The following is an 11,423-nucleotide window of genomic DNA, read 5'->3' on the forward strand; positions in this document are numbered from 1 at the left end:
ATGGCGACCTGTTCCCCAGAGCCACCTCCTCCGGGTAAGGATGATGATGTTCATGAAGAAACGACATCGAGAGGCGGCGACTCCAGCGAGGCGTCGACCCTCCAGAAGGCCCCGTCCAACAGTCCTGATCTGACCGGCGACGAGTCTTCTGTTGTCACTCCTCAAACCGTCAGGAGCAAAACGACTTTCAGAAGAGGGAAACTTCTCCCTCCCAATCCCGATGGCGAAGAAGAAGAAGAGCCACTTGATGATGATGAAGAGGGGGCTCAAATATTGCCCCAAACCTTCATCTCCCACCAGGCGCACACGTCCGACGAGTGGGTCGCTCTGTTCTGTGATCAGATGATCGCCAAGCAGCGTTCGGTGAGTCAGCTACCGTAGCTAGCTAGCATGGCTCACTTTTGATAGAAGTCATTTTTTTTAACACATCGTGACGTTAGAATTATAAGGTTCTATCTCCATTTTTGTCAAAATTGAGTTTTTTACATAATCTGATTCAATAGGTGTTTATTAATGCCTGTGTGGTGTTATTTTTTAAATGTTGAAATTCATAAAATACAAAGGTTCCATCTCACAAAACATAATGGAATGTAAAAACTTTGACGCTCAATATCTCTGAACTACACTAAACGGAGATAGAACCTTATAATTCTAAGCTCACATATTTGATCAACATCTCACAAATGGACTTTTAGGTAGAAGACGCGGATGCAGCGATCACCGTGTACATCGTTGACAAACTGGCCAGACAACAGTCTTGGACCGCGGTGTGGATGGCTGCCTCCGAGCTCCTGTGGGTCAACTCCGATTGTATCGAGGACCTGCCTTTCATCGGTGTGCTTGTCGAGGTATCAAGTGTTGTATTTACTTTTACTGAATCAAATTGAATAGCGTGGGTGTGTGGCTGTTACTGTTAGTGTACAAAGTCAGAGATAGATGACATTTGCTGCTCGCAAGTTCGTTGCAACCTTAACTGTGCTTAGTGTCAGCAACACTTTCTTTGACAGGGGCTCCCTCTAGCGTTGGAAACAAAATACACAGTAGGCCACATTCAACTGTCAACCTCCAGTTGCAGTTCATGGTTGTTTGAAATATTAAGAACAATAAACACTTTATTTCATTATCTCCTCTAATTTGCGTTATTATTATTATTATTATTATAATTGTGTATGTCTAGGTCAACTGTTTACCATGTGAAGACAAAATGGTCCCTCTTCGAGTGTCAGTCTCTGTGGCGGAACCATTCTCCTCCGATTTCGCCAACCTGCGAAGAGAGCTGGTTGAAGAGGTCCTGAAGGAGCAAGATTACTTTGTGCCAATCTGGGATGTCTATCCTGTACAAGGGTTGGGCCCTGCTGTGGATAGCATTGCAGAGCGCCTGGAACATGCAAGGTAAATACTAGGGGGCGGCAGTGGCTCAGGAGGTAGAGCCGGCGTCTAAGGTTGGCAGTTCGGCGGTTCAAACCATGGCTGGTTATGTGTCAAGGTGTCCTTGAGCAAGGGTCGCCAGGGTCGCCATCTATGGCCGCATAAAATAACAAATTCCAACAATTGACTGACAACTTGATTGCATGGCAATAAAACGTTTTTTTTTTTTTTTTACTTTGTATTATTATTACTATTGAGGATATCTGAACATTGAAACCCCAAGGTTTGCCAGAAACAGATAAGCCTGGTCTTTGACTACATACAAATCTAAATAGAAAACCTAAATTGGAGGTTGCATTTTAGTCTAGATTTAGGCTTACGGCTTTAGTTTAGGCTTAATCTGTGTCTAGGTCCTCTGCAGCTCATCCAGAATGCTGCCTCCAGTCTGGTGTTCAATCTCCCCAAATTCTCCCATGTATTTGTCGCTTTGGACAAAGGTGTCTGCTACATGCCAACAATGTAAATGTAATGCAGTGTAGGTCAGCTTTTGACACCTGAGATCTTGTGCACAGAATTCTTGCAGGTTAGAGTACAGCCTGTATGAATCTCTCTGCTGCAGGTTTTTCTACGATTTCCTGAGGAGAGACTGGGACGATGAGGAGGAGTGTGACGACTACGCTGGGCTCATTGAGAAACGCCTTCAGCTGTGACTAATAACCATGTTTACTATGCATGCAATTGGAAATATGACTCTGTCTGTGTTTCTTTGACATACCTTGATTACATAATCATCATTGACAATTGGTTGTGATTATTTCTCAGTTTGGTATTTCACTTTGTGGTAAAATTATTATTATCTTCACAAAATATAATGTTAAAGTGACATTGACACCATTGGCGGTATTCTGATTAATACACAACATCGTCTGTATATATTAGTTCAATTAGTGTATAATTCGTTCATTGATGTTCGTGCTGAATCAAAGAATAAAGACCACTTCAGGGCAGGACACTTCATGCTCTGTTCCAGCTACTACGACATCCAGGATGGAACCAGAAGTCCGCTCAGCGAGCGCTACAGGAAGACCCTGAAGAAGTACCGCAGGAAGCGCCAGGAGCTGACCAAGTTCCAGACCAACATCCACGGGGAGGCCCTGCCATGGGAGGCTGTGGAGTGCTGGAAGAAGTTCTACGACTTGTCCATGAGACGTAACCTCCTGAAGATCTGGGAGGAGGATCTGCGCCTTCGGTACCGACACGCCCTGTACCGATACCAGTACCCACACTGGTCACACCATAGCCCTGGGTCACATACATATACATATTTTAACTATACATATTTTATTATTCATAACCTAACCTATATATATATATATATATATATATATATATATATATATATATGTGTGTGTGTGTGTATAAGGGTGGGATGGCATGGGACTTTCTACTGCCAGATATCCAAGCGCAGAAAGGGCCAGAGAGGATCAGGGAAGAGTGTGACACATATCGTGGCCCAGATGATGACAACAGACATGGTGGGTCTGCTTCACCTCAGTCTGCTGCACACATGTGGAACATGAGTGGTGACAACTTAGTTGTGTAGTAGGAGTCGGAGCTACAGCTGTTTTGCGTTATTTATTGCTGTTTATTACAGAGGTTTGATCAGATCACAGCTTTGCTGTTACACCATATAGCGTCTAGGGCAGGGGTCGGCAACCCTAAATGTTGAAAGAGCCATATTGGACCAAAGAAACAAAAAACTAATCTGTCTGGAGCCGCAAAAAATGAAAAGCCTTATATAAGCCTTATAATGAAGGCAACACATGCTGTAAGTGTCTATATAAGCTATATTAGCCTACTATCAAAATTACTAAGTAGGCTACAAATACATAAGCCTTAGCACATATGCATACAACCGAATGCAAACGTATTGTGCTTTACAAAAGTTAAACACTAGGATAGCGTAAAGGGGGTCTGGGGGGTTCCCCCCCCACAATTTTTTTAACAGAGTAGATGCAATTTCGTGTATTCCGGTGCCTTTTAACAGGTGGGTTGATACTTTTATCTGGCTATACTAGCATGAGAAAAAATATGGATACATTTGTAATTTCATCCGGAGGAAGTGAGCAAACCAAGAGATCAGCCAAAAAATAGGCAAATCTACAGACTGTAGACTACAGTACCAAATGAAAACTAGCCTCCCTCGTCCTCTTTTCACTATTTACTATCTAAACCCTCTCAGACCCACAGGAGCGCCGGCGCTCCCAAATATCATACCTTCTTTAGAAGTTCATAATTCGGAAACGGTTTGAGCGAAAGACAAGCCGATTTTTGCATTTAAAAGTAGGCAAATAGCGCTCCCTGGGAAGCTCCCGTTCATCGATGTGCGTCGCCGATGTCCGTCTATAAATCTAGCCACAAAGTTGTAGACAATGTGGATAGTTTCTTTCTTTGCCTGCCGCAGTACTTCGTCAATCCCTGTGGATATAGGTCTACTCTTGGAAAAAAAACGTCACATCCAGTCTCGTGTTGGGTCCAGTCAAAATGTAAAATACTAGTCATGTGCCAACATATCCGAATCCTATTGGCCCACGTACAACATTACAGCGTAAGCAGGGAGTTGTAGTTCAAGGAGAGAGACCGCGGCAACGTAAAAAATAAATAATCGTTGTTAATTTCCATATAATTTGTGGTCAAAGCCACAGGGAGCCAATGAAGATGGGCAAAAGAGCCGCATGCGGCTCCGGAGCCGCGAGTTGCGACCCCTGGTCTAGGGGCTATAGGGAGTAACAATATGATAAACCAGGGGACAAGAACCAGAGGCAATGGGAGGATATAAATAAATATTAATGAACCGTTTATTCCACCGTGACCCACACAGATCAAGAACTTCTCGTCAGACACTCTGATCCTGCAGCACAGCAACCTGTCAGCAGCTCTGGACTCCTGCTTCTCCGGTGACACGGTGGTGGTGTTCCCAGGAGAGTACCAGGCCGACGCTCTGGCCTCCCTCACTGATGACATCATCATCAAGGGTGAAATACCTCCTTCTTCCAATAATACCAAGTCTGAATGTATTGTGATGAACCGACGCGAAAGAAAATGTTCGATGGACAATAAAGCTCTTGGGATTTCAATGTGGGATATAGATATCGGTGTACTGAAAGGGAAGGTAAGAGTTTTGAAACACCACCCCCCGCAGGAGAAGGAGAGAGGCACGAGGTGGTGTTCTCCTCCAGCCCGGCCCAGGACTACTTCGTGGCGTCCAAATCGTCCGAGGTGACGCTGATGAACCTGACGCTGGTGCAGCATGGGACCTGCAACGGCGTGGTGGTGGTGGAGTCAGGACAGACCACCCTGGAGAACTGCACCCTGAAGTGTGACGGCACGGGGGTGTGTGTCCTGACCGGAGCCTCGCTGGTCATGAGGAACTGTGAGATCTTTGGCGCTCAGGTACAGACGCTGCTCTCTCCCTCCGCCAGGGTCGTCATTGTAATGCGTGGAATGGAATGACGTGTGTGTGTGTGTGTGTTTGATGCCATTCCTCATTCTGTTCCATGCATCATCAATGAGACCGTCCTCCAATTTCTACCTCTGCTGGTCAAACCTGGGCAGGCAAGGTTAGGTCCAGGCTAGACCTGACCTGTTGGTGGTGGTGTTGATGGTGTTGGTGGTGTTCTCAGGGAGCAGGGGTGGAGCTGCACCCCGGCAGCACTGCAGAGCTGCATGGGAACGAGATCCACCAGTGCGGCCAGCAGGCCGCTAAGGACTCCAAAGACTCCCGGGGAGGAATCTTCCTCAAGGTGACTGGAATAACGGAAGGCTTTTCATAACTGTCTGGAACACGACTCCTCATGTCCTCTCCTGTCCTGCACTCACTTAGTCCTCAAAAAGCATCAGAGGAGAATATGTAACATGTGACGGCAGCTGGTGAAAGGGGGAACAAGTCGGCAACCAATCAAAATGTTCTGACTTTTATTCAGAAAAACCTAAATACATTTCAACGTTGTTGAAAACCAATGACACGCTCGCTAGTCAAGCCAAAATATTGCAATGCAATGGATTCAGTGAGTAATCCCTACTACTACCTATATGTGTAGAGTAGTGGGGATTACTCACCGAATCCATTGCATTGCAGTATTTTGGCTTGACGAGCGAGTGTGTCATTGATTTTCAACAATGTTGAAATTCATCAAAAAATATTCAGCATAAAACATTTGGTCGGTTGCCGACTTCACCAGCCGCTGTCACATATGAGGAACCTAGATCTTCACCAGCGTGTCCTCAGTAAGACATGAGTGGAGTACAAAGAGGACCTGAGGAGTCGTGTTCTTAACCCTTGTGTGGTGTTCGGGTCAACCTGACCCGTTTTCAATTTTTACTTAAAGAAAAATGGTACAAGAATACATTTTATCAATCTGAAACTCCATGGCCTTGGCTCATTTTATATGAAAAACAATTTTTTTTTTTTTTACACCTACAATACCCCAACACATTTATGTCCTTCATAAGGTGTTCGGGTCATTTTGACCCGGATACACAGAGACACAGAAACATACACACACTCACACTGATACTCACTCACTCACTCACACACCTCTGCTCTGTCTTTCCCGTGCCGAGAAGCCGTCTGCTCTCGCACTCTTTACCCTTTGAAATGCAACATTGTATAATAATAATAAAGAATAATATTGTACTGGACTCCTCACACCTGCACAAGAAGCCGTCTGCTCTGGCTTTCCCGCGCCGAGAAGCTGTCTGCTCTCGCACTTTTTACCCTTTGAAGTGCAATGTTGTAAAAAAATGTATAATAATATTGTACTGCACCTGCACATCATGGGAGGGATAAAAGAGAGAAATAGCTCTCCATCCCAGTGTATAGGTCATTTCAACTACAATCCTCCACCAGCAACATGAAGAAAAGATACAGTGTTCAGAGGGCCGTGGAGATAATATTTGAAGAGAGTGAGCAACATAGTGAAGTTGAAGGGGGGGAGGATGTTTCAGATGAGGATAATGTAGAAATTAATTCAGAGTATTCTGATTCTGAAAGTGAATTTGGAGATGAGTTTCACTCTGAGCATGCAGCAGAAGGATCCCCACAGCCAGCCACTGGAAGAGCCCCACAGCCAGCCACTGGAAGAGCCCCACAGCCAGCCACTGGAAGAGCCCCACAGCCAGCCACTGGAAGAGCCCCACAGCCAGCCACTGGAAGAGCCCCACAGCCAGCCACTGCAGGAGCCCCACAGCCAGCCACTGCCGGAGACCCACAGCCAGACACTGGAAGAGCCCCGCAGCCAGCCACTGGAAGAGCCCCGCAGCCAGCCACTGGAAGAGCCCCACTGCCAGCCACTGGAAGAGCCCCACAGCCAGCCACTGGAAGAGCCCCACTGCCAGCCACTGGAAGAGCCCCACAGCCAGCCACTGGAAGAGCCCCGCAGCCAGCCACTGGAAGAGCCCCGCAGCCAGCCACTGCAGGAGCCCCACAGCCAGCCACTGCAGGAGCCCCACAGCCAGACACTGCAGGAGCCCCACAGCCAGCCACTGCAGGAGCCCACACATATTTGTCCAAGAATGGCCAAATTGAATGGTCTTCATCCCCAATGAGAGAGCCCCCCCGCTCAGCTGCTAACATTATAAGGATGGTACCATGGCCCACACGATTGGCAGTGACTCATGTTGATGATATCAAGTCATCCTTTGAGCTGCTGATTACTGATTCAATTCAGAAAATAATTCTTGATATGACCAACCTTGAGGGGAGACGTGTTTTCGGGGAGGAGTGGAAAGAAATGGACAACACACACTTACAGGCCTATTTTGGGATCCTCATCCTAGCAGGTGTCTATAGGTCAAGAGGGGAGTCGACTGAAAGTCTGTGGGATGTGGAGACAGGGAGAGCAATTTTTAGAGCCACAATGTCTCTGAAGAGCTTCAATATCTACTCGAGGGTCATCAGGTTTGATGACCGGGAATCAAGACCTGTTAGACGGCGTAGGGACAAGTTGGCTGCAATCCGCACGGTGTGGGACAAGTGGGTGGACCGGCTTCCACTTCTTTACAACCCTGGGCCCAATCTAACTGTGGATGAACGGCTTGTGGGGTTTAGAGGTCGTTGCCCCTTCAGGCAGTATATGCCCTCCAAACCAGCAAGGTACGGAATAAAAATCTGGGTTGCCTGTGATGCCGTTTCATCGTATGCATGGAACATGCAAATGTATACAGGGAAGCCAGAGGGAGGAGCCCCTGAGAGAAACCAGGGGACACGGGTGGTGTTGGATATGTCACAGGGCCTCAGTGGCCATAACATCACCTGTGATAATTTCTTTACATCCTACAGCCTGGGACAGGAACTTCTCAAACGAAAGGTGACAATGGTTGGAACAGTCCGAAAAAACAAGACGGAGCTCCCACCCCAGTTTCTAAATGTGAAGAACAGGCCAGTCCATTCCTCCAACTTTGTGTTTACAGCCAACACTACCCTGGTGTCTTACATACCAAAAAAGGGCAAGAATGTGATGCTCATGAGCACTCTACATAGGGATGGAAGAATCAGTGGCCGGGAGGACCGTAAGCCAGAGGTCATACTTGACTACAACGCCACCAAAGGTGGAGTAGACAACCTGGACAAGCTGCTGGCCTGCTACAGCTGCCAAAGAAGAACTTTACGGTGGCCTCTCGTGATCTTCTTCAACATCCTGGATGTTTCAGCCTACAATGCATTTTCAATCTGGATGGCAGTCAACCCAGACTGGAACCAAAGGAAGCTCCAAAGACGACGTCTTTTCCTTGAGGAGCTAGGTATGGCACTGGTGACACCGCATATCCAAAGGAGACAACATATGCCCAGGACCCCAACTTCTCTAGCCATAGTGAGGAGGATTACAGATGCTCCACCTGCACAACCCACACAACCACAATCTCCAGTGCCTGAGGTAAGTGTCCTGTTGCGGTTGTTTGTGTGTGTGTGTGTCTGTGTTGATTCACTTGCTTAGTCAAATGTATTGATCGCTTTGGTAAATGTAAGTCGCTTTGAAATAAGGCGTCTGCTAAATGCCAACATTTTTTATGTAAATGTAAATATGTGTGTGTGTGTGTGTGTGTGTGTGTGTGTGTGTGTGTGTGTGTGTGTGTGTGCGCGTGTGTGCGTGTGCGTGTGTGTGTGTGTGTGAGTGATTTAGAGTATTAGGAGACGTGGTGGAAAAAAAAATCCTGAACTAAGTCTTTTCATTATTCTAGACTGCAGCCCATGGCAAAAAGAGGAAGCGCTGCGAGGTGTGTGGACCCTCAAAGGACACAAAGACAGGGACCACATGCAGCAACTGCAAAAAGTACATTTGTGGTACACATACTGTCAAATGCTGTACTTCATGTGTTGTGTAGACAGACATGCCCATGCACACACAATTGTAACCAGTGTTATTTCAGTGACTAAAACAGTGTACATTCCACATGTTTTGTGTTTCAGCATTTGTAGCATTATTCTTGTTCATCACCTGTATTTTTTACAGCTTTGATTATAATGCTTTGAAAATCAATTGAGAATATAAGTTCAAAATAATAAACATCAATAAAAACATTGTTTCATTTACATTCTTCCTAGATAAGTATGATTTATGACAACCAAGTCTTTATTATAGTGGATTTTGTTTAGTGGAAGTTAGGAGCATCATGTGCGTAAAAACGCCTCTACTCATCATGCTGCCGTTCGGCCCCACCTATTCCCAGGGGTCTGACACTTTGAGGGTTATAATTAGGCACCCTCTGCTCCAGCCCCTCCAAAGGGCAGCCCCCTAGGTCCACCAGAACAAAATATACACTTTTGAATGTGAACACAGTACCTATTGTGCAATAATGGGTACAGTACCTGTTTGTGCCTACAGGAGGCGCTCTTTAATATTATGGGCTATTTTGGGGCTATCTTGCACCCTGAGCATACTCCCTTGTACGGGTCACCATTGAGACTAGGAGCACCGTGTCAGGAAAAGTGCTTTCAAAACCCCAATGATGTCCCGGGTCAACTTGACCCGAAGAGTACGAAAGGGTCCAAAAAGTGAACACCACACAAGGGTTAATGCTCGCTTGCCTGTGCATGTGGACAGTACAGCATAGTGAAGTCTCTTTGTAATGTGGTGAGATGTGTTTCCATGGCCTGGTCCCCAGTCCTGCTCTCTAGTACTTTCAGCCCTGCTGGTGAAGAACCTGCTCAGCCTGAAGGACAGAGGATCTACCAGGGTTCCCACACCTTCTGAAACATCAAGGGATGCTGGTATGTCGTCCCCATAGGGGGTAAGACCCTGCGACATACCAGCGTCATGTCCAGGGGGTGTACTAACTTGTACATTAAGCCGCCTCACGCTACGGAAACAGGAGATAGGCTCCTTCCCTATGGGCCATTAGGCTCGAGAACCATCGGTTCTCAAGGCTACTTACTTATGTGGTCTTTCTTGACTACCTGTCCACTTTCTCACCTGGTTCTTGCTCTCTCTCTCTCTGGTGTGCCGACACCATTCTGCTCTCTCTCCTTCTCTCCCTCTCTATCCTCCTCTCTCCCTTTTGCTGTCAACCAAAAGGCAAACATAACAACCAGAGTATTTATAATCTAATAAGAGGTATAAATTGATCCATATACATTTATAACATAATTATAATTGAATTTTGGATTGCTGTGGGCAATGCAGTCAGATAATGTAATTTTGACATTACTCTCTCATCTGGAAAAAAAACATGTCCAACTATACTATACAAAACAGACATTTCCAATGCTTCAATCCACTGTCCATGTACTGTAAATATGCCATTATGGTATTACCAATGAAGCCCAATTCTAGCAGAATAAGAAAGATTGTATATCTAATTTAACTTAAGTAAAATAATAAAGTGCCTCCAGTTAGCTCTTTAGCTGGCATGTGTGCAGCAGACTAGCTCATCTCATCACCTCTGAGCTAGCTAGCTAGCTTGATAGTTCTTTGACACTATTTACAATGGAATTATAGTCATTGTCAAGTGTCAGTCAGACACTTTCTAGTCACAATAATAACGACCAATTTTAACCAACTTTCTCTGTCAGAACACTCAGCAATTATATTTGCTAACGTTTCAACTTGCTTACTTTCTATCTGAAGACATCTCACCCGGCAAAAACTCTCTCGCGTCGCGCGCACAATGTTGTATTTCTGGTTTGGAGCCGGAAATTGCAAAACGTCACGTTTGACGTCAGACTTAACAACCGGATATTCAGGGATATTCAGGGCATTTTTTAATTTTTACTACCCCTAGTGGTAGTGGCCCTAGGCTGCAGCCTAGGTAAGCCTATAATCTGCGCATGCTCGGGGCGCAATTTTTGCGCCCCGGCCGAGAAATAGGAGACAGCCAATTGGAGCGCTGCTACAGCTCACGTGTAAGCCAAAAGTATTTGGCCTGCCATAGACTTGCATTCGGCCGGCGCCCCGACTCCTCCCCCTATGTATTTTAACAGTGAATTTTACACACACACAGATAAAATGTTTATTGTATTGGAGGATTTTTAATGAATGCTGATAGGCCCCGACAGAATATCAGCCGCATTTTGTGAATAAACAATGTTTATTTAAAAAAAAAACTTTAACAAATCGCAACTAGGAAGTGAAGATGGGGGCGGCGCCCCAGCGCCCTCTATCGGCCAGCCGCCACTGGTGTGAGGACGGAGAATGATGAGCATCATCAAGTCCCATCATGGATTTTATCTAGAATTTCTCCTCCATCACCCCGAAAAAGAGAACAGAGGATGAAACAACTTGCGATTTGAAAGTACCAGGCTACCAGGTACGTATGCACATATTTTGCTACCAGGGTTGCCAGACAGAATTGACAATTTCCAGCCCAACCAGTCTAAAAGCTACCGAATCCACCCGTCCAGTGTGACCAAAAGTAGCCCAATCTGGCAACACTGCTTGCTACATTCGACTTACATGCAGCTCGCGTGAACACAGGTTCTTCCAGCAGCTATGTCCTCTTCCGGGGACCCTTAGTTTTACGTGCGGTTCGCGTTGCTTCATTCACGTTGTTCTACGTCA

The 11,423-nt window shown here is 46.0% G+C and overlaps 1 protein-coding gene across 1 annotated transcript; it reads left to right on the forward strand.

Moving 5' to 3' along the window:
- Positions 1–9,654, forward strand: LOC308153751 (testicular spindle-associated protein SHCBP1L-like; the record flags this gene model as incomplete). The annotated part of the gene is made up of 10 exons (XM_080526944.1): positions 1–363; positions 696–848; positions 1,178–1,392; positions 1,988–2,074; positions 2,399–2,617; positions 2,792–2,903; positions 4,250–4,403; positions 4,571–4,821; positions 5,052–5,171; positions 9,532–9,654. 10 exons carry the CDS (start codon positions 1–3, stop codon positions 9,652–9,654), a joined length of 1,797 nt encoding a protein of 598 aa, XP_080383070.1.
- Positions 9,655–11,423: the final 1,769 nt, after the last annotated feature.

Source organism: Nansenia antarctica (genome assembly GCF_963989245.1).
Source record: "Nansenia antarctica genome assembly, chromosome: 1".
In the NCBI taxonomy this organism is placed as follows: domain Eukaryota; kingdom Metazoa; phylum Chordata; class Actinopteri; order Argentiniformes; family Microstomatidae; genus Nansenia; species Nansenia antarctica.